Below are 24,060 nucleotides of genomic sequence, written 5' to 3'. Positions count from 1 at the left end.
GTGAAAGTTTTAAAACATGCATATCTAATTCGTTTGAATTCGGATTGACATGTGGTTTTTTTCAACTTGTAGTTTACAGTTTGTACATGAGTTTAGACTATAATTGTGTCATTTTTGGTAATATTCAATGATTTATAGTCCTCTGAAGTCGGGATATCAAAATTGAAAATTTTCAACTTTTCAGTATTTGTTTTTATACTTTGTATTTTGTGAAAATATTAATACATGCATATCTCATTTGTTTAAAGTCGGATTGACATGCGGTTTTTTCTAGAGTGTATTTTAGAGTTTTCACATGATTTTAGACTAAAATTTTGTTAATTTTGGTTTTTTATTCAATGAGTTATAGTCCCCCAAAGTCGGGATATCAATATGAAAATTTTCAAAGTTCATCCCACTAAGTAGTAAATAATTACCAAAAAATTTCCGGTTTTCCGGTTCTAAACCCACTTTATCTAGTTCCAACCTACCCACTTTGATGTTTCCGGGTTTTCCGGTTCTAGACCACTTTACCCGGTACCGTACCCAGAACCGAACCGGAACCGGTTCCTATATACCGGTCCGGTTTGTGGTTCTAAAAAATCCCATTAACCGGTTCCGGGTTTTCCGGGTCCGGGTTCATCTGGTCCGGGTTTGGACCCACTTTCATCCCTAGGCCCATGCATGTACTTAAAGTTTGAAACTTTACGTGGAAATCATGCCCTAGGAGGTTAGAGCTGCATTTTGGAGCTTTGGGGTGGCTTAAAAACGTCTAAAAGAGAAACAAACTGAGGGGATTCGACGAGTTGTATGGCCAACTTGATGAATCGGATGTAGATTGGCCGTTGTGGGTTTTTGCATGGAGTCGACAAGTCAGTATGTCGACTCGACGAGTCGGTTAGGGTTTTCCTAACATTTGGACACATATGGAGTTGACGAGTTGTTTGGAAAGTTAGTGAGTCAATTAGCATTTTCATGATTTCTTGAGTTCTAGAAGGACTCGACGAGTCAGTGAACTGCACTCGACGAGTTGGGTCAACATGGACTGTTGACCTTGACCGTTGACTTTGACTTTGAACAAGGGTTGACCAGTTTGACTTCTGAGGGTATTTTAGTAATTTGGGAATTTATGGAAGTGATCCTATGATGGATATAGGTGTTGGGGTTCGTGGTTGTGATTAGGGAGTTTGATTGTATCACTAAAGTTCGACATTTGTGAGGTGAGTTTTCTCACTATACTTAGGGGTCGAAGGCAACAAGGCCGACCTTTTTTGGATTGTTATCCTGATATGTTATATGCCTGAGTATCGTATGATCTGTTAGATCGGTATCCTGGTAGATAGGATGTTATCATGCTATTATGATCTGTTACATCAGTATCCTAGTAGATAGGATGTTATCATGCTATTATGATCTGTTACATCGGTATCCTGGTAGATAGGATGTTATTATGATATTATGATTTGTTAGATCGGTATCTTGGTAGATAGGATGTTATCATGCTGTTATGATCCGTTAGATCGGTTTGTCTGTTTATAGACTGTTACGTGATTATCTGATATATGTGCATATTTTTGATTAGTGGTTGTGGCTTATCTGCCTTATACGAGAGCCAACAGACCTGGGCATTCCTATCCGATGCTTGTAGGCCATGAGTATTCCATCCCGAGGATGATTGGACTCATAGTATGAGGGCATTCCAACCCAATATGTAACACCCCGTTTTGAAAAGTACTTTGGTGGCGGTCTCGGAGGCCCAGGGTATAAACGATTCAGTCTTTTAGGGGTCTCATGATTTATTCGAAAGGTTTAAGGCTTGGGTGTGTAGACAGGAGCGTCGGGCTTCTCGCCACCTTTTCGTGGATATAAAGTTCACCGGAAATGGACTTTCAACGAAGAAGTTATAGTACTTGAAGCTGCTGGAAAAATTAGTCCCTGAATGGGAAAAACTTGCATTTCAACCCATGCATGCAAAGGTGGCTACAGGGTGAGTACGCCCAGCGTAGAAAGGTTAAATGGTCGTGGGTGATGAAGATGTACGCCCAGCGTACGAGATGTATGCCTAACGTATGCTCAGTGACACTAAACCCTAATCTTAGGATCAAGCACTATATAAAGAACATTAGGACTTATACCCTAGCCCCTTGTTAGCCTCCCCAACCTCAAAAAAATGCTAGAATATCTCATCCCTTCATTATTGTGTGATCTTTATCTTGAGAGGCCATCTTGGTGGTTTTTAAGCTTGGAAGAGGAAATAAGAAGTTGGCAAGGAAGGACTTGGGAAGTTTGAGCTCATAGATCTGGGATATCATCATCATTTGAGACTCTTTGGAGTTATAAAGTTCATAACTTTCCTCAAGAATGCTTAGATCTAGTGTAGTGTGGTTTTGAAGTCATTTTGGTCCCAAGTATAGAACTTTATGGTTCAAATCCGATTTCTGGACTTAGAGTTGCCACTCTCAGTTCAAAATGAGTCCCTAAGGTAGAAAGTTTCCATCTTGAATGTCTTATTGGGTTCATGCATGAGTTAAGATCATTTCTATGAGAGTGGAACACTATTTTTGAGTTTGGGCTTATTAGGGTCATGCAAAGTCACCAATGACTTTATGGATTAAGACGTTGAAAAGGATCTGGATCTATGATTGTGGCTTCTGGATTAAAGTATTAAGCACTTAATGGGAAAATGACTTATCAGGGGAGTATGCTGAGCATACATGCAAGTACGCCCAACATACGCATCATTTAGCTTGTACGCTTAGCGTACATATGAGTACGCCCAACGTACTCATCAGAGATGGGCCTTGTGAATTTTGGGTCTCGATTTGGGCCATGTAGGGGGTTTTAGTTCTTTGGGCCTTAATGGGCCATCAGAAGTAAAATAATGTGGGCCAAGCAGATATGTGGGCTTAGGTTACGGCGCATTAGAGGGATTGGGCCGAATTAGCAAATTGGGCCATTAGTGGGCCACTTGTGGGCTTGGGAAGCCTACCTAGTGTTGGGCCTTTTTATATTATGGTTTTGAGCCTTATATATGGACCAAGTTGGAGTAGGGGTAAAATGGTCATTTTACCCTAAGGAGGATTATTGATTTGGACTAAGTGATATTTTGGTATTGATAGCTCGGGGAGTCGAGAGATTAGCAGTTTGGGGATCTGCCAACTAGCAGCGAGGGGTTATTTGCAGGATTCTACACTCAACTTTGCGAGGTGAGTTTTTTCCAGTAGGAACAGGTGTAAGGAACCAATGCCAGCCCGTTTATGTATGTTAGTGTATACTGGATTTAGATTCGATGCCGGGGTTAGCCTGATGCAGTTTATATGTTCTGGATTTCGGTCTGATGTTGGGCGAGGCCAGAGGAAGGATTATATGTATGTTTTCGAGCTACGGTTCGATGTCGGGTGGTACCCGAGCTGGTAGTGCATGTTTAGTTATATTTGTTGTCTTTGTGATACTTGTATGTGCCTGGTAGGGAGATGAGTGTGGGCAGGGGCCCATATCTCATCACTAGCTGAGTGTGGATGGGGTTCCATATCTCATTAGTAGCAGAGTAGGGACGAGGTCCAAGATAGGTGGGGCCTTGAGACTAGCAGTTATAGTATAGCGATTTTTTGATATGTATTAGCATGATTATATGTTATTGTTTGTATGTGTATAGCGGGCGAGGCTCAGAGACAGGCGTGGCTTAGTAGAGACATATTTGTATACTGAGCGGGGCTCGATGCCTGTCGGGACCTGATGCCAGGCAGGGCCTGATACCAGATTCGTCTGATGTCGGATGGGGCCCGATGTAGCGGGCTATTCCCAATGTTTGCAGTATGTGTTTATGTGTATGGTTTGTGGTAGTATGGGGAGCTCACTAAGCTTCGTGCTTATAGTTTTCGGTCTTGGTTTCAGGTACTTCTGGTAGCAGAGGGAAGATACTCTAATTATAGTGCTTTGAGATATTGACTATGTTTGATGAATGATTTAGTGACTTCTGGTTTTACTTAATGAATTAAAAATGAAATTTTCGAACCGTATTTTTGGGATGTTTCACAATGGTTGTGGGATGAGTGTATTCCATCCTCAGGATGATTGTACCCATAGTATGTTGGCATTCCAACTCAATGGTTGAGGGCCTGGGGTATTCCAACCCGATGGTTGATTGGACCCATAGTATGCTGTTTGTGATTTATGTGTATATTGTTGTGTGTGGGTATTTTAGGGGAACTCACTAAGCTTCGGACTTACATTTTAATATTTTGTTTCAGGTACTTCAGATGATCGCGGTAAGGCTGAGGCGTGATCGTGCACCTCCTCACATTTTTATGATATGGATTTCTGGGATACTCTGATGTCTAAACTATTTTGAAAACACTTTGTAATAATTTAATGGTTTTGAATGATTGTAAAAGTTAAAAATTGGCTTGATTTTTATGGGTGTTACAAGTACACTCGTTTCTTGTTCAATAAGCTTGTATCTATTTACATCCTTGATCTCGATATAGTAGATGCAAAAAAATAGCTTCAAGTATGTAAATGATACATCCTGACCTTATCACTCATCCTATGGAATTATTAACTGTAAGTAGATTGATGGTTTATAGTTGACTAAATAGGTTGTTGTTCTCATTGAATCTACTTATAAAATCTTTGGCATCCTGCTCGTAATCTCATGCTATCATTCGTGAGTTATCGATAAAAGAAACATAAGATTATGAACCTATTACTAAAGAAACTATTGTGGGCCCACAAATATTAGAATGAACCCAACTCTAACTTCCTAGTCTTGGGTGGTTGTATTATCTTCACAAATATAACTTTGTTTTGCTAAAAGTTAACTATCACGCTTTTCATATTTGGAATTCTTCTGTTTAAAGCTTGCAACTTTGTATATTTCCATTGATTATGACCAAGTTTTTTGTTCCATAAAGTAAATGTTTATGTATCTTTAACATATGCATTTTTGTCAAACGTAGAAACTTTAACCATATTTAGTGTTTCACATTTGTGTACTTGATTAACCACTAATTCCTATTTGTTGCTTTTCATTATGATCACCAAAATTAACAAGGTATCCTTTCATATAATTTCATACATGATAATAGAAACCCCATCAAGTCTAGAATATATTTTACATTATTCAGTGTCTATTTTGTACCTAAAGTAGTCTTAAGGATAATATCCCCAACATGTATGATATCATGTCTCTTTTTATCAGCAAGCATCACTTTCACACTATAATACTTGAAATTATAAACTAGTTCTTTGTAACGTCTAACATGAAACGGGACACCTAAATCCATAATGTTGTATACAATTGGAATTTATACATGACAACTCTAGGGATCATCAAAATTTAATATCACATTCATCTCCGTATTGCCTTTATTTTGTTGATAGTTTTAGGCACTAATTTCTTAAGTGGCCATCTTCTTTACCATTCCAGCATGAAATATATTTCCTTTACATGGAATGACTCCTCTTCCGTGATTTCATTCTTCCTTTACTCTTACCCTAGCTTTTGGATTTTTGACCCCATCCTCTATACTTAAAAAACTGATGGAACATTCCCACAAATTCCTTATATGGATATCCTCACCTAGGATCAAATCATGATTCCTTCAAATGTAAGCTTAATAGTTTGAGTAGAAATATTAACTCATGTAGTGTTACATACTAAATCTCGGGAAGTGAGGATAATATAAACAAATTTTGGATTTAATCTTCAACTTTATTGTCCATTGATACTAACCTTGATATTATCAAATTAAGCTCGTTTACATTGCCTATCGTCAACATAACTTCCTTCATTTCCATATTCACCAACTGGATAATTAAGAAAATTGTAGGGTTTCAAAGCACTTAATGGATGATGGAAATGGGCCCCTTTGATGAATTCTAGGTTAAAAGCCCAAGACTTGTCTTTTCCCTATATATAGTCATGTATTATTCACAATTAGGGTTAAGAGTGAGGCAAAATGTAGCCGCCATGTGAGGTTTCTTATGTAGTGTTAGATTCTTTAGTCTATGCTGAAAGTGTAATTTATTCCTCATATTTGAATAAATCAAGTGATCATTCGACATAATCTTCATATTTGTGTTTGTTCTTATTTTCCGCATCTTGTTCATCAAATCTCAATTAGGGTTTTAATCCCAAAAAAAATCTTATTGGTAGTCGAGGGTTTCTTTTTCATCTTAGATAACTCGTTGTCCTAATTCTAAATATCAATAGCTTTAATGAGGTCAAATGAAAAATTGGTCTCCACAACTCAACACTCTTTGATCGCATTCCCTTTTTCGTAAACATTAAAATCGACCTTTATTCCCACTTCAACTTATTATTTTTTTGTTTTTTTGTATTTCTTCGCGACCTTAAATCGGTGACCCTAAAAGCAAGAAATTATAATCATGGACAAAGATCCCTTCTTATCTACAACTATAGAAAGACATATAAGATTCACTCTATACGACTTGATTTCTAAAAAAAGCGGGGTTACATTATGTATAAAAATGGTTTTTATAAGGGGGAGTATCATATGACCCGACTTAACGAAAAAACTAGGCTATATATTATATACTTAAATAACTTACTTCCCATTGCAATAACCAGGGATTTCAGCCATAACATTATGTGACTCAATTCTTAAAATAAAACTAAGTTAAATGAGTATGTGACAGGAATTATGTGATGGTCATTCCATAATTGAGTTTTTTTTGACATACAAGTTATGGAAATAACATAACAGTAACATATGATTCTAGACTTCTAGAATTTCACGAAATTTATTAAGGCATAGTCGTCACAATTACATGACGGTCATAACCGTCACGTACGATTCTAGAGTTCTAGCAGGGCAGAGGCAGAAATTAATACTAGGGGTTGCACAATTAATACTTGAAATTATAAACCAGTTCTTTGTAACGTCTAACATGAAACAGAGACACCTAAATCCATAATGTTGTATTCAATTGGAATTTCTACATAACAAATCTAGGGTTCATCAAAATTAAATATCACATTCATCTCCTTATTGACTTTATTTTATTGATAGTTTTAGGCACTAATTTCTTAAGTGACCATCTTCTTTACCATTCTAACATGAAATATATTTCCTTTTACATGGATTGAACCCTCTTCCTTGATTTCATTCTTCCTTTACTCTTACCTAGCTATTGGATTTTTTGACACCATCCTTTATACTCAAAAAAACTAATGGAACATTCCCATAAATTCCTTATGTGGATATCGTCACCTAGGATCAAATCATGATTCCTTCAAAGGTAAGCTTAATAGTTTGAATAGAACTATTAACTCTTGTAGCGTTACTTACTAAATCTCGGGAAGTGAGGATAATATCAACAAATTTTGGAGTTAATCTTCAACTTTATTGTCCATTGATACTACCCTTGCTAATATCAAATTAAGCTTGTTTACATTGCCTATCATCAACATACCTTCCTTCATTTCCATATTCACCAACTGTGTAATTAAGAAAATCTTATTGGTAGTAAAGGGTTTCTTATTCATCTTAGATAACTCATTGTCCTAGTTCTAAGTATCAATAGCTTTAATGAGGTCAAATGAAAAATCGGTCTCCACAACTCAACACTCTTTTATCGCATTCCCTTTTTCCTAAACATTAAAATCGACCTTTATTCCCACTTCAACTTTTTTTTTGTTTTTTTTTTGTAGTTCTTCGCGACCTTAAATCAGTGACCTAAAAGAAAGAAATTATAATCATGGACTAAGATCTCTTGTTATCTACAACTATAGAAAGACATATAAGACTCTCTCTATATGACTCGATTTCTAAAAAAACGGGGTTATATTATGTATAAAAATGGTTTTTATAGGGGGAGTATCATATGACCCGACTTAAGGAAAAAACTGGGCTATATAATATACACTTAAATAACTTAGTTCCCCTTGCAAGAAGCCGGGATTTTAGTGGTAACATTATGTGATCCAATTCTTAGAATAAAACCAAGTTAAATGAGTATGTGACACGAATTACGTGATGGTCAATCCATAATTGAGGGTTTTATTATTTTTTTTTTGGACATACAAGTTACGGAAATAGCATAACCATCACATATGATTCTAGACTTTTGGAATTTCACGAAATTTATTAAAGTGTAGTCGTCACAATTACATGATGGTCATAACCGTCACATATGATTCTTGAGTTCTAGTAGGACAAAGGTAGAAATTAATACTAGGGTTTACACAATTAAGACTTGAAATTATAAACCAATTTTTTGTAACGTCTGACATGAAACGAGACACCTAAATCCATAATGTTGTATTCAATTGGTATTTCAACATAACAAATGTAGGGATCATCAAAATTTAATATCACATTCATCTCTTTATTGCCTTTATTTTATTGATAGTTTTAGGTACTAATTTCTTAAGTGACCATCTTCTTTACCATTCGAACATGAAATATATTTCCTTTAAATGGAGTGACCCCTCTTCCTTGATTTCATTCTTCCTTTACTCTTACCCTAGCTATTGTCTTTTTTGACCCCATCATTTATACTAAAAAAAAACTAATGGAACATTCCCATAATTTCCTTATGTGTATATCCTCACCTAGGATCAAATCATGATTCCTTCAAAGGTAAGCTTAATAGTTTGAATATAACTATTAACTCTTGTAGCATTACTTACTAAATCTCAGGAAGTGAGAATAATATCAACAAATTTTGGAGTTAATCTTCAACTTTATTGTCCATTGATACTACCCTTGCTAATATCAAATTAAGCTTGTTTACATTTCCTATCATCAACATACCTTCCTTCATTTCCATATTCGCTAACTGTGTAATTAAGAAAATCTTATTGGTAGTCAAGGGTTTCTTATTCATCTTAGATAAATCGTTGTCCTAGTTCTAAGTATCAATAGCTTTAATGAGGTCAAATGAAAAATCGGTCTCCACAACTCAACACTCTTTGATCGCATTCCCTTTTTCCTATACATTAAAATCGACCTTTATTCCCACTTCAACATATTTTTTTGTTTTTTGTTTTTTTTATTTTGTATTTCTTCGCGACCTTAAATCAGTGACCCAAAAAGCAAGAAATTATAATCATGGACAAAGATCCCTTGTTATCTACAACTATAGAAAGACATATAAGACTTACTCTATACGACTCGATTTCTAAAAAAACGGGGTTATCTTATGTATAAAAATGGTTTTTATAAGGGGGAGTATCATATGACCCGACTTAAAGAAAAAACTCGACTATATAATATATACTTGAATAATAGTTTGCCTTGGAACAAGCATGGAATTTAGGGGTAGCATTATGTGACCAAATTCTTAGAACAAAACCAAATTAAATGAGTATGTGACACGAATTATGTGATGGTTATTCCATAATTGAGTTTTTATGTTTATTTTTATGTATTTATTTATTTTTGACATACAGTTTATGGAAATAGCATAACCGTCACATATGATTCTAGACTTTTGAAATTTCACGGAATTTATTAAAGCATAGTCGTCACAATTACATTACGGTCATAACCGTCACGTATGATTCTAGAGTTCTAGCAGGGCGGAGGCAGAAATTAATACTAGGGGTTGCACAATTATTTTTCCGATCAAACATAATATAAAACATAAAAATAACTCATTAGATCTAACACATTTTTTTTTCCTGATCAAACATAATATAACAACGATCTATTACACTTTAAATTTGTCTTCTTCATGCAGACTTCTTTTGAAACCACTCTATTACTTTTTTATTCTCAAATTTCTCAAGTGCTTCAGTCTCAACATTGATAACCAATGGATCGTTCAAAAAGTCATCACCAATTTTGTTGCGTAGGTCGGTCTTCAAGAGCTTCATCTTTGAAAAACATCTTTATACACTTGCGGTCGCTACGAGTAATATCCAAGCCAACTTTAAAAGCTTATAAACCAAATGATAAGATCGATGCTTCCACATAATAACCATCAAATGAGAAAGGTCAGCAATTCGTTTCAAACTAGTGAAATGCTCATCTTTGATGCAAGAGTGATAAAATATCTCAAGTTGTCCTTCAAGATCTATCATATCCGAATCGTCAAAGACATACCTGTACAACTTCCACAACTTCAACAACTTTGATTTGTCAACTTGTGCAAATGAATCACAAGAGCTCAAAGCACCCATGTATTCTAGTAACTAGGTGCTCGTTTCACTAAATCGATCCAAATATACTGTAAGTTGCACATCTCCCACTGTTTTGAAGATTTCGACCTCAAAATGAAATATATTAGTCTTTGTATTCTTATGGTTTCTCGCACCAATACACAAGTCTTCCATATTCAAAGTATCAATTTTGTGTGTTTGACAAAAAGAGGATATCTTTGGGAAAATGCTAGCAAACCCCATGTTTTTAAAAGATTACAATGCCTTCATTGTCCATCTAACCATAAAAGCCGCTTCTAAAATGTCAAGATCTTTTCTTTGAAGTTGCTTTGTGTAACAACATGTTTTGAATCATTTCATAGTTAAGGCCTTTGGGAAAGAGACTTAGTCCCCTTTGAGTGTGGATAATGTGGATTTGACGATCGAGGAGTTCGGTTTGTGTTTTGAAGTGCAAGGGAATATCGATAAAATACCAGTTTGGGCCTTTATGAAGTTTGTGTTTAAGCTCGGAAAGTTTTAAGGAAAGGTGGATTTGATAGCAGTGTAGAGCTTCTTGTTTCCTTTCTATGGATATAAAGAACGCTGAAATCGGACTTTGAATAAAGAAGTTACTGCCTTCAGAAGATTGGCGGTTCTTGACCCTAGCCGAGTACGATGGGCATACGCTAGGAGTAAGCCAGGTGTACCGGCTCGACATCCGGATCACAGAGATTTCAGTGTATGCTAGGCCTACACATGGTTACGCGGGGTGTATGGCCAATAGTGATAAAATCCTAAGAATTAGGGTTTGTGCCATATTTAATCACCTTAAGTCACCCACAGATCTTCTTATGACCAACCTCGTCTTCTCTAAACTTTTAGAACGAAACCCTAATGCCTTTTGTGATCTCTAGAGCTTGGAAGTGAGTTTTGGTGGTTTTTTTGAGGATTTGAAGGAAGAAGAACTCTTGGAGATTCCCTTGGGATAACTTGAGCTTGTAGATGCAGATTCATCATCATCTTTGCAAGCTATTTGAGGTATAAAGTTGTCTACTTAATGATTCATTGTGTTATATGTACTTTAGGGCCTTGTTTATGAATTTTTTGATCTTTGGAGTTAAATTTGAGCTTTTGATCTACTCCAGTAGACATGGATATTAGATCTTAGCTCAATTAAGGTCCCTTGTTCACAAAAATGCAACTTTGTAAGAGACATTGATCTAAAGCGTTGTGCATGACTTATTAATTCGTACCATATGAAATAATAACTAGTTATACTATCTTATAGTTATGATTTTCACAAAACAATAATTATTCCCTAATTAAAATAAAATAGTTGATATTATTTATTAATAATAAATATACAAAATGTTCCAACTTGATAAAGGTGTGACCCTATAGGATCATATATTATTAGTAATATTACTCAATAATAGTTTTTGAGCATATAGATTCAACATCATATGTGCATAAATTATTATTTTATTTTTTAATTTGATGTTTAATTTCAAGATCATCGAATGAGAAAAGCTTAAAATACGTAGGTATGTAGGAAAACCATCTATCCATACTCGAAGAAGTTATGGGAATTAGATGAAGTGGTGAAGACAACTTAAAGTACAAAATACATAAATACATAAAAATATTATGGTTGTACATTTAAAAAACATAAAAATACATAAATATCTATACAAAAATATTAAAAAATACATAAATAAGTAAAAATACATATAAATACGCTATACATAAAAAAACACATAAAAATACATAAAAAATATGTAAAATACTTAAAAAAAAATACATATAAATATGTTTATGTTTTGGTCAAAAATAAATCAAATGAATATCAACCAAAGTGAATGCGAGGTTGTGGTGTTGTAGTTAAAGTAAGTATTGAATTGAGAACAAAAGCGCACAAGTTGTTTTTAAGGAAAGCCATTGATCATTGTTCGGATCTTTGGCATAAAACTTTTGAAGGTGATAATAATCACATGCCTTGTTTAATTGTATTCATTGAAATGTGAGTTACAGAAATGGAGTTATGTAAATGAGTACAAATGTTGCAGTAACTCTAGTTATGGGTAATGTGCTTAGTACATGTCTATGTAACTAAAAGTCTGATATTTCCCGGTTCCTCTTGAATAAGTATAAGCATGTTAGTTTGACATGGTATTCCCAGGTCTTTTTCCTGATTGAAATATTTCTTCGTTGAAAATGAGTTTTATATTGACCATTTTGACACATGTGAGAATTAAGCTAGAAATATTACAGTTTAAATAGCATTAAGAAATAATAATAGTAATAATCAGGATCCTGACATATGTTTTGGAGTCCTGGACAAAATTGAGGATCTTGGCCCTAATAATTGCGCCCAAATTATACCAACAAAATATTTAAGTTAATTTCGAATATTTAACGGTATAATTTTATTTAAACAAATATAAGGTTTTTGAAATTCAAACCCTAAGGGATAGAATTTTAATCGTTTGATGCTTATCATGACATGGTTAAATGACTTCTCTCTCCTCTTTTACTAAGATAAATAGGGGTAAATAGAGAAAGATTTTTCTTTACTTCCTCTTGTTTCCTTCTAATCATCACCAGCTATCTCCGAAGGTATCTATCTCCCTGGTATTTTGTTTTTGCAATGTTTTGACCACGGGCAAAAAGTTCGCTCGTTCTCGTGCTAGTATCATCGCCCCTTCTGATAATGACTTCATCGATCAAAAGATCTTGGCCTATAATGATACTTGCTCCTTTGATGATGAGGATATCGTGTCCCTAAGAGCTAACGATGATTTTCCCACAGATACAATTTGTAAGACATATGATGCTTTGATTCAGTCGCACTTTGTTTCCCTGTATTATGTATGTTTCCTTGAATACTCTTTTTCTTTGTGTTTGAAATACCCTTTCCCTGGATCATTTGGGAGTTTTAAAAAAAATTATTTTTTTTTGAAATCACTAAGATCTCGTATATCCAGGCTATGCCTGTTATCTGGAGAATATTATTGTGGATCAACCAGTTGAACCAATCCAATGATATGGGTTTACGCTTAGCTAAACTGGCTCATGTTTATGATCTTTCAATCTTTGCGAACTCCTTTTTTCTGCTGAAGGTTAAAACCTATAAATATCCTCTTGTTCTGAAATAAAAACATGTGAGCCATGACTCTATTCTTGGCGGGGATCTCCTGCCAAAAACTTGGGTTAAAGAGGGTAGGATTTACTTGTTACTTCTAAGGATACTAAGATTCACTTTCTTATTTAGTTTATTGTGATTCAACATTCAAGTTTGAAGAATTTTCTCCTGCTACTGAGGATACCGAAGAAAAAGTTACAAAATTTCTTAGTTTTCCTATGGCTGATAAGTCTTTCAATCTTGAACACTCCAGTCTTCAAGCTTCAATGGCTATCGGTAAGGATCCTCATTTTTGTTATTATTTTCTTTATTTTAAGGATTTTGAACAAATACGGATTCTTCATAACACAAAGGATCCAAAGCTGCTAGCTCTAGTGGTCAATTCACCCTTTCTAAACTGAAAGATGGCATGTCTAGTGGTATGATCATGGTTAAGAAGGAAAAAGTTCCCTCCCCTCTTCCTCCTAAGAGGGTGCAAGTTGATATCAATATAAAGACCTCTAGTTCCCAGAAGAGGAAAACTTTTAAGGCCACAGATCTGAGCCTAGGAAATCTAGGAGCCAAGGAGGCACTCAGGAAGCTAGTCTCTTTTTCTCAACCTGTAAGTATTTCTAGGAGTCTATTCTTTTCTTTTCTGGTCCCATTTTTACTGATGATGTTCTCATTTTAGGTCACCAACGACATTTCTTGGTCTACTGTTGATTTGAAGGTCAAGGCTGAGAAGGCCGAGCTAGCCTCAAAGGAGCAGGTGAGGGTATGTATGGCCAACAATGAGGATCTCCTAATGAGGGTGGCGCCACTGAGCAAATAGAAGGCTACAAAAGAGGCAGAGCATGTAACAGAGATTACAGAGGTGATTCCTAAGGTGAAGGGTAACGCTGTTGTCCCCGTTTAGGAAGTGAAGATCGAACTTGCGGAGGATGTGGCTAATGCGGGGTCCTAGAATGTTGCTGGTTGGCATGAAGCCCTAGCAAAATTAAATGGCGAGCCTATTTACACCAATCAGGATCCTACAGGGCAACTAAAGGTGGGAGGAAGGGAGAAAGAAGTAAAGAAGGTTTCAGGTCATGGAAATCAGGCCATAATTTATGTTTGATTTAAAAAACACTTAGAATGCTTTTTTTTGGGTTGTAAGATATTTTTTTATTCTTTTTTGGTGAGGTTGGTGGGCAACCGCTTTTATATGATGCTGTGATTATTTATATCTTCTAGTGTGGTTGGCATGATTGATGTGGTTTTCATCTACTTAGGATTTTGAAACAGTTAGGATCCCTAAATAGAAAAAATAGTTTTTAAGAAACAAGGATAGATAGAACCTAATGAACCCTAGGTTTAGTTTTGACCTTTTGAAGTCCTTTGACTTAGGATAAATTTTGTATTATAAGTCCTTCTAGTCTCATATGATGTTGGAGTTGTATAGGGAAGGATCCCTCTCAAGATAATCCAACTTAGGAATTTACTAGGGAAAATCCTTATTTAGCTTCTACTTGGGAAAATACAAACTTTAAGAAACACTGGGGAAGATCCCAACTTAAAAATAGTAGGGAAAATCCCAACTTAATAGATAGTTGGGGAAGATCCCAACTTAGAAAAATAACTAGGGAATATATCAAATTAGGTTATACTGGGGAAGATCTAAGCTTAAGATATCATGACAATGTTATAAACCATATATTAAATGTTAGTATCTTAACATATGTTCAGAAATACGAGGGTTCCAAGTCAGTAAAGCATGAAATGATCCACTTACTTTCATCCCATAGTAATATATCGTGCGTTCAAGTGAGATGTAGAAACCAATACTCGTGAGAAAGAGGTCATTAGCTTTTTAAACCTTAGAGGGGATTAAGCACCCTTAATCGGAGGAGAGAAGATCCGTCTCTATTTGTAATGGCTAGGATCCTTGAATTTCTTCATACTGCACATGTTAGATTGGGGTGGGCGTTAATCTAGTTAACGTCCTTCCGATGCTTAAGTCAGTAAGGGTCTTCTTAGAAAAAGTAAAGGGTAAAGAATATGTACCTCAAATCTGTTGGAAAATGAAAGATTTAACTTACATGAAATACACTTTCAAGTGTATAGCATTCCATGATCTTGGCAAGCTGTCTCCTTCCAGGGTAGCCAAACAATATGCCCCCTTTCATGCTTTTGAATCGATAAGATATGGCCCTTCCCATTTTGGTGTAAACATGCCTACATCAGGATCCTTGGTATTTTGGAATTCTTTCCTAAGGACCAAGTCACATACTTGAAATCTTCTGGCTTTGATGTTTTTATTGTATGCCTTGGCGATCCTTTGTAGATGAGAAATGCAGATCCTAGAAAGATCCCTGAGTTCATCGAAGGTATCGAGATCACGGGCTAGGATCTTAACGTTTTTCTCCTAATTTTGGTATTGGCATCTTTCCATTAGGATTACCACTTCATTTGGGATCATGGCCTCTGTTCTAAACACCATGGAATGTGGAGTCTGACCTATATTTGTTTTTGATAAAGTTTTATCCACCTATTAGATGAAAGGAAGTTCCCCAACACATCTTCCTTTTTTTTCATCTAACCTTCTCTTCAAATTGTTGATTATGATCTTGTTGCTAGATTCTTCTTGACTATTATCTTCAGGATGAACGAGAGTGGACATTATCATCTTAATTCCCCAACCGGTGCAAAACTATCTAGTTCATTTGCTTATGAATTAGGATCCGTTATCACATATAATTTCGGACAGGATCGTGAACCTAGTCATAATATTATGTTTGATGAATGATACTACCTCTTTTGTCTCTTACTTGAACAAAAGCTTGAGCCTATATCCATTTTGAGAAATAGCTTGTCATTACTGGCATGAAGACCTTTCCACCAAGAGCCTTTTGTAACTTCCCAACTATATCCATGCCCCATTTCATGAATGGCCAAGATGATATGATAGGGTGTAGAGGTTCTGTCAGTTGATGAAGGATGTTGCTATGTATTTGACAATCATCATATTTTTGTTCATGTAAGAAGGCGTCCTTTTTCACTGTTGACTATTAGTAACCCATCCTTAGTATTTGGAGCATAAGAATATGCCCCCAGAGTGGTTGCCGTAATCTCCTTCATGTTAGTCTTTTAGAATTTCTGTAGCTTCATGATCTTCCAAACATATTAGATATGGACATGCCATGGACTTCTTGTATAGCTTCCCTTAGATTATCACAATGCATGAGACCCTCATCTTGAATGCTCTGTCGCTTCTTTGCTCTTTTTGGATTGTGCCGTTTCGGAGGTATTCTATAATGGGTTTGAACCAGGATCTTGAGCATCTTGGGGGATCCTGATTATTTGGATCAGGATCCTAATTGTTAGGATCTTGAATCGGGTTTGATAATTAGGATCTCTAATTGCCACAATAATGGGAGTCTGATCATATTTGTTGGGATCCTCTGGTCTTTTGGTAGGATCTTCAATTACCATGATCATTACATGGATTATTAGGATCCTAGTTTGTAGTGGGATCCTAAGGGAAGATCCTAGATTAGGTAACGAGTCTGTTTCGACAGTATCTTCTCTGGGAACTTGGTTTAGGCAAAAAATTTAAAATTTAGAGGCTCTTTTTTAGGAATTTGAAGGTACGATGCTAGCCTTTCTCTTTTAACTGCATATGATCCATTAAAGTGGTTAGTTATTAATAATGAATTGACATTTACCTGAAGATCCTTGGATAGCTACACTCCCATGATCAGTGCTTCATATTATGCTTCGTTATTGGTTGCATTGAATTTGCATCTAACTGCCTGGGGTAGGATGTCCCCCTGTGGCGATTCTAGTTTGATCCCAAGGTAGGTTCCTCTTTGGTTGGATGCTCCATCTATAAAGAGTTTCCATCTTCCCATGTTTTCTTCTTCTAGGAGTTGTGTAGTTTCCATCTTCCTAACATTTCTAGTTTTCACATAACATTCTTAATTGGCCAATTAGTTTTATAGCTATGGTATGAGTCTCAAAATAATATCTTAACTTAGTAGAACTTGTAACTAGTGCAAGTATTATTTTTACAAGATGAGAATACTTGGTCTCGGGATCTAGGAGACTTTTACTTACGTAGTAAATGGGATGTTGATCCCTATGGAAATCCTTGGCCAAAACCACACATGCGACATTTGAGGATACCGAATGGTATAATAGGAATGGTTCTCTATCTAATGGTTTCACTAACAGGGGTGCTGAACTTAAATATCTTTTAACTTCTTGAAAGGAATTTTCATGCTCTTTGGTCCATTCGAACTTCTTATTTTTCTTTAGGATGTTGTAGAAATGTTTGCACCTCTCTGAGGATCTTAAGATGAACCTATTTAGAGTAGCTACTCTTCCAACCAATTTGGACTTTGGTCGAAGTTGGGAATCTTAGATTAACTATTGCTTTGATATGTTAAGGACTCACTTCTATCCCCCTTCTGGTGACCATATAACCAAGGAATTTACATGCCTTCATTCCGAAGTGACATTTAGATGGATTCAGCTTCATGTTATATTCATATAGTATATCGAAGGCATCTTGAAGATCCCTAAGATGATCTTTAACTCTTTTATACATGAATGCCATGAAAGGTCTAATATGCTCAAGAGTCATATTAAATTGATATTCTTAAATAACATATGATACTAATGGGTCACACTAACAACTACTTGATACAATTATTTATTAGAAATTGATTTTAATAAATATTCAATAAAACTCTTATAATTAAATTGGAAATTATTTATTTCATGGAAATAATAATTTTGATTAGCAAGTAACATTACATAATTCATATGGTATGAATTAAATAAGTTGTGTACAACTTTTTGGACTAGTTGAAACCCTTTTGTCTTTTACTCAAAAGACAAAATTTATATTTTATAAAAATTGAGTTTATAAATTTAAATTAACTTTCCTCTTTTTTTTTTTTCAATTTTTGACATTTGCATTAAAAGAAGATAAATGTATGGCTTTCTCAAAAATATACATGTCCTTAGAAGCATAGGGGATACTCTTGTAATATGGGGACAAGCTTGTCTAAAGTGGAGGTACCTAATGGTTAATACCTTCACTTTATGCTTATAAATAAGAGGACATGCATTTGGCTAGATTTCTCATTCCATTCTTGATGCAAAATCTGATTCCTTCTTCTCATCCCTCATTCTCTATAGTTTTCGTTAGAAAACTTCAAGAATACTTGCATATCTTTTTCTATCTTGAAGTTCATATTGGTTATGAACTTCAAGCTTAGGAGTTTAAGAGTTTTGGAGTAGCATCTACATCAAATCGAGTCATTGTTGGTGTCTCGAAGGTTCCACATTTTCATCAACTTCCAAGCCTCCCAAGAGGACCCAAAGAACTACAAAAGTTGTTATTTCTTCATCTCTTCATTGGTTGTTGTTTAATTTTTTCTATAACATGCAAGAAGATCCTTGGTGGATATAAAATCTTTATGTTATTTCAAAAATTAAAGTCTTCTGTTGCCATATTTTTCTTGTTTATGAAACTATTTTTGAACTAAAACCCAACAATTGGTATCAGAGCCATCTTGCAAGTTTGGTTAGATTTTTTGATTTTTGGAAATCTTAGTTTTCGGAGAATATGGATAACTTGTTTTTGTTTAAGAATAAATTCATACATATTTTCTATGACAACTTTTTTATTTTATGTGACAAACGTTTCATGCATATTTTGTCATTTAAAGTTGTCTTAGAAAAAAAAGGTTGTTCGATGTGTATATTGATGTATATGATGTACATGAACTAGCCAAGGAACAATGTGTTGTTATGTTTTTGTGTTGGTTATTTTTGTTATAAAATGCTTGTAATATATTCATATGGTATGTAATAATTAAATAGATTAGTTTTATTGTTTTTTTTGTAAAGTAATAGATTAGTTTTTAGAAATAATGTATTTATACAAAAATGTAACAAGAAATGAGGTTGAAACCTTTTTTTGGAGACAAAAGAGTAATTTTCGAGTCTAAAAGGTGTGCAAGATTTTTAGTGACATTTCTGTAAAGTGTCACTAATGTTGTTACCAAGGGCTATTGACTTTTAGTGACAGTTGCTGCATTTTGGCCTTCAAGAAAATTTTCCAATCTTTTGCAAGCAATGGGTGTTAACTAAAGTGGGAGCTTCTTCAACAACATTACAAGAAATTTTTGGTCCCCATAAATGTCCCTTTAGGAATGGACTTGGCATCTTTTGTTTTGGCTCACAAAAATTTCGTTAGTTGGTTATGTTTATGTACATATATTCTTATGCATGTTTGTGTTGTTTATTTTATGTATTATTTTGTGTGGTTGATAAAATTAGTTTTTCATATGCTAAAATAATTTTGGAAAAAATAAACATTAAATGGAGTTTGGGTATTCAAAATTGGACATAAGATGTAACAAGTTGTTATTTTTAAAATAAAACCCGATTTTATAAAATTGTTAATAATGACAAATTTTGAAATACACCATTATAAGTTCTAAAACGGTGATTTCTTTATAACTTATACAAACTTTAAATATATAAGTAATAAAATGAATTTTTATTAAATATATAAAATGTTCAAATGCATTCAAACTTAATGCCGGTTATTAAAATTGAATGTGCAAATTGTATAAAAAACTAGCTTTTTATATAGAACCTTTTAAAGTGATTTTCTTTTGAAAATTGATATCGTGGTTTATTAAATGCATTTAATAACCATGATATAATATCTTTTTAAACTAAAATTATAAAACATATATAAAGACCCTTATAAATCTATGCAATCATTTTGAAAAACACCCGCACGTATCTTGTATGCACTAGTGGGATAAATGATACCTAACCACTTAGTGTTGTCTTTTGATGGTCGGGGTGTCTTAGCGATTTCTATAACCAAGTTATAGGCGTATTACACAAGTTTTTCAAATTGGACGATTTGATCGGAAATATTTTTTGATAAATGATACCTAAGCAAGAGAGTTCTGAGGCATAGATGGAATCAAACACGTCTAATTAAATATTCTATTAGCGATCCCATAAATCTAGGAATTATATAGTAAGATATAATTGGTAATCGATATCTACCGAGTTGAATGCAAATGGATGAGATAAAGGATACCTAACCATTTATTTGTTTTGCAACTTGGATCCTAGACTTTGATAATCAATGTTTTTGGAAACTAAAAAGGTATAAATTATTGAAGATTAAATATTGAAAATACAAAATGAAATTTGTTATAATTTTGTAGTTATATAATCTATTCTCATTATCATGAATTGTCATATTGTTTAATGACTTAATGAAACAATAAAATTCACTAGATACAACTTCAATGAATGGGTTCATGTCTTAAGAGATAATCACGTAAGAGATATGAAATTGTATACAGTTAAATTCCCTAGTCCTAAACTATCTGCTTTAAGCAATAAACCTGAACATGATACCTAATAAAGGCATCACTGTGATACTAAAGATACTTCTAACATCAAGCAATGAATAGTTATTCATGACTTCTTGGAAGTCTTGGATAATTTAAACATATATCTGATGATATAACAGGTCAAATAGTATTCCAATAAATAGAGTGATATTTTATTTAAATCTAGTTTAAACATTGGAATAATTCAAGGCGAAAGAGTCACCTAGTGTGATCTAAGAGGCCCATGTTTTATGGATTGAACACCTTTAAGCCCAAGAAATCTACTAAAGCCCACATGGATGAATCTTGTTTCTTTTGAGAAGAAATTGGACACTTAAAGATGATTTACTCCTCTTATTAGGATAGAAAGTTTGGAAGAGATTAGTACATCATGTATCTACTAGACAGAACTCAAAATTTTCATATAACAATTATGTACTTGGTACTTAAATGTTAACCAAATATTTGTAAATGGTTTGCAGATATTTATTGAAGACTACCGGCTGAGCACAATTAAGTTGGAACTACACTCTCGGAGTTTGGTTTATTATTTATACTTAGAACATAAATTACTTCTAATGCAAAACAATATTTGTTTTGGAACAAAATATGTTTTAATTTAGCATGTCTAAATTTATGTCTCAGTTATTTTATTCAAATGTTTGATCATTTACTTAATCGTTTATCATAACGATAATATTCATATTCTGAAAGGATTAACTTCTATTTATGAGACTAGATATCTTACTATAATTATGAAGTAAATATCAACATTTTATAAATAAAATCATGTTTTATATACAAGAAAGTTTGACTTAAACTTGTTTTCAATCAAACTTATCTTGGGCATTGTTATATTTATTATATAAATGAGATTCACATATTCCAACTTCAAGAAATGGATATTTGAAGGAAAATAATGTAGTTTATTTGACATATGTGAACCTTATTTATATGTAAAGGATTCCTAGTGATATTTTTACTAAGATGTAGAGAAAATAATTAAAGAACTATACACTTTGGTGTATGACTTCCTTTCTAATGAATGTTTGAGATTAAGCACAAGATACCAAATGAACTTTATTAACAACTATAGTAGGTTTAATTATATTTTACATGGTAAAGCATAATTGTGAAAGCTTTGTTGAAGGTTTCAAAAGTTGAGATGCAAACCGGTAAGAACTATCTAAGGCCTTAATGATAATGAAGGATGAATTAGATCTTACTTGGTATGATTTACTTTCTAATCAGTAGAAATACCCCCTTTTAATTTTTTTGGGATAATACTTCAATCACTATTAATTGTATCTAGAATACAAATTCCGACTAATAAGCAAATTAAACAGTTTAGAAGATTTAGTATGGAAAGGCTCCATCCTCATTTTACTTAATGTTTTGTGGATTTGAAGCCGATGTTGGACAAAAGCTTCTAAACCTAAAATCTGCTAAACACATATTTGTATAATACTCTAAATGTGGCGTAGATTATTATATGAAAACCCTCCAAGAATAAGTCCCCTTATTCTTGTGAAAGTTAAGTTAGTAGAAAGCAAGCTTCTAATGAAAAAGCGAGTGAGAGGGACATGAAACTTGAAGTAGGTCAAGAACCATAACCTTATGAAGTAATAGTTGACACTAGTTTTAACTAGGGTAGTTTAAATTGAATAATAGCTATTCACAAATACAAATTGTTCGCATTAATGGTAGAATTCATCTATGACTTGAGAAATGTGGAGTCTCTCATTGATGATATTTTATGGATGGTTTCTGGAAAATCCATCAAATACCAAGATGCTATGTCAAATCTTGAATCCGATAAATGACTTAGAGTTATGAACATGAGATGTAATCCATCTATGATAATCAATAATGGGCTTGATTAAAATTTGTCCCTATAGAAAGGCTAGAAGGAGTAAATAAATCTTCTAGAAAGAATAAATTACATTGATAACCATACACATTTAAAGCAAGACTTGTTGTAAAAGGTTTTTCTCATACTCATCTCATTGACTATGATTCTCGTCATACTCATGACATTGACTGTGATCAAACCTTTTTCATAAGTAGCTATAACTATATCAATAAGGATATTGTTTGCTATAAATTCATATTCTTAATATGACATATAGTAAATAGATTTCCTGAAAGATCGCTTTTCTTAATAGAAATCTATTAGAAGATATCTATATAGATTAGCATGGAGGTTTTCTTAATCCAAGTTATCCTAACAAAATGTGTAGAGCTTGAGATCCATTTTTGGATATAAAGTAAACATCTCAATGTTACAATCATCATTTTATGTAAAACCACAAGGTATTCTTTAATATCATAATGAATAACACATATGTGTTTACTAAGAACTAATGGGAGCATAGTGAAATTCCTAATCTTGTATGAATGAGACATACTTAATCATTTGAAATCACATTATGACTAATCAAGGCCGTTTTCACCTTGACTCGGAAAGAATTTCTAAAATGAAAGACTTAGGAAGGAGAAGATACATTCTTGTAATGTAAAATCTATAAGGCATAGATAAAATGAATGCTAAAACTTTCATGTCCTTATACATATATTGGCAATATCTAGAAAGGGATCAAGACATAAGATTCTTTTGGAGAATTCTTGGCATTGTTATATGACACCATTTTGAGCTAGCCTCAAAACTACATAGCTCATAGCTTTGAACTAGATGAAATGATTTATATTCTATTTGCTTGGCAATTGAATTCATCATTTACGCCATACTATGCATAGGGCACAATATTTGATCATGCTATAAGTTTGTCATAGGATACTAATTGAATACATGGTAAAGTCACTCGTTGACTAAGAGCGCATTCTAAGAGTAATTTAGAAGAACTAAGAGAATGTATATGAGACAATTAGTTAAGAAAGGATCTTTTTGGAATGATCAACACAAGATGTTAATTTCTAAACACACACACACACACACACACACACACACACATATATATATATATATATATATATATAATTATGAATTATAATTGACTTTTTTACTCGATTATCGAATGAATGGTAAGTTTTGTTGGAATGAGGTCCAAGTAAAACATAATGACATAATCTACTATCAAAAAGAGGGCACTACTTTAGAAGTTGAATTCAAATATGATTGGATGAATGAGTTCATTGAAAAACTATGTTGATTTATGCCATTCAAGGATCACATAGAAATCATTGTCACTTCAAGAGTATACTTAATCGAGCTTAGAGACTCTATGTCATGAAAGAACACCAATCATATTCTCAAAGATATTTACCTATACCTATTGTAAAGTTAAGTACAGAGATGATAGTATCCACAGATGTCACACAAATTAACTTTTAACAGTTCCATTAATAAAGTCATTCTTTTGAGCTTAGTATGAATTGTCACACTACAGCTATAAGTATTTATTATTCTAGAAATGGAT

At 33.8% G+C, this 24,060-nt stretch overlaps 1 protein-coding gene across 2 annotated transcripts; it reads left to right on the top strand.

Annotated features, from left to right (window-relative positions):
• Nucleotides 1-12,653: 12,653 nt before the first annotated feature.
• Nucleotides 12,654-14,433, top strand: LOC111908961 (uncharacterized). Of its 2 annotated transcripts, XM_023904759.3 has the most exons (4): nt 12,655-12,905; nt 13,382-13,505; nt 13,583-13,830; nt 13,900-14,433. In XM_023904759.3, exons 1-4 carry the CDS (start codon nt 12,882-12,884, stop codon nt 14,038-14,040), a joined length of 537 nt encoding a protein of 178 aa, XP_023760527.1. In that variant the 5' UTR covers nt 12,655-12,881; the 3' UTR covers nt 14,041-14,433. The 2 variants fall into 2 exon arrangements, 1 of the variants encoding a protein (XP_023760527.1); XR_002856023.3 differs by having other exon boundaries at nt 12,654-13,505; nt 13,647-13,830.
• The last annotated feature ends 9,627 nt before the right edge of the window (nt 14,434-24,060 follow it).

The sequence above is a fragment of the Lactuca sativa genome, chromosome 4 (assembly GCF_002870075.4).
Source record: "Lactuca sativa cultivar Salinas chromosome 4, Lsat_Salinas_v11, whole genome shotgun sequence".
Taxonomy (NCBI): domain Eukaryota; kingdom Viridiplantae; phylum Streptophyta; class Magnoliopsida; order Asterales; family Asteraceae; genus Lactuca; species Lactuca sativa.
This window is presented reverse-complemented; position numbering and strand designations above follow the sequence as displayed.

What these genes read in the sequence shown, in the direction of transcription:
- LOC111908961 (XM_023904759.3), top strand. Translation starts at nt 12,882, where the DNA reads ATGATTTTCCCACAGATACAATTT. An exon ending in TCAAGCTTCAATGGCTATCG is followed by an intron (nt 13,506 to 13,582) that starts GTAAGGATCCTC and finishes CATAACACAAAG; the next exon opens with GATCCAAAGCTGCTAGCTCT. An exon ending in TAGTCTCTTTTTCTCAACCT is followed by an intron (nt 13,831 to 13,899) that starts GTAAGTATTTCT and finishes TTCTCATTTTAG; the next exon opens with GTCACCAACGACATTTCTTG.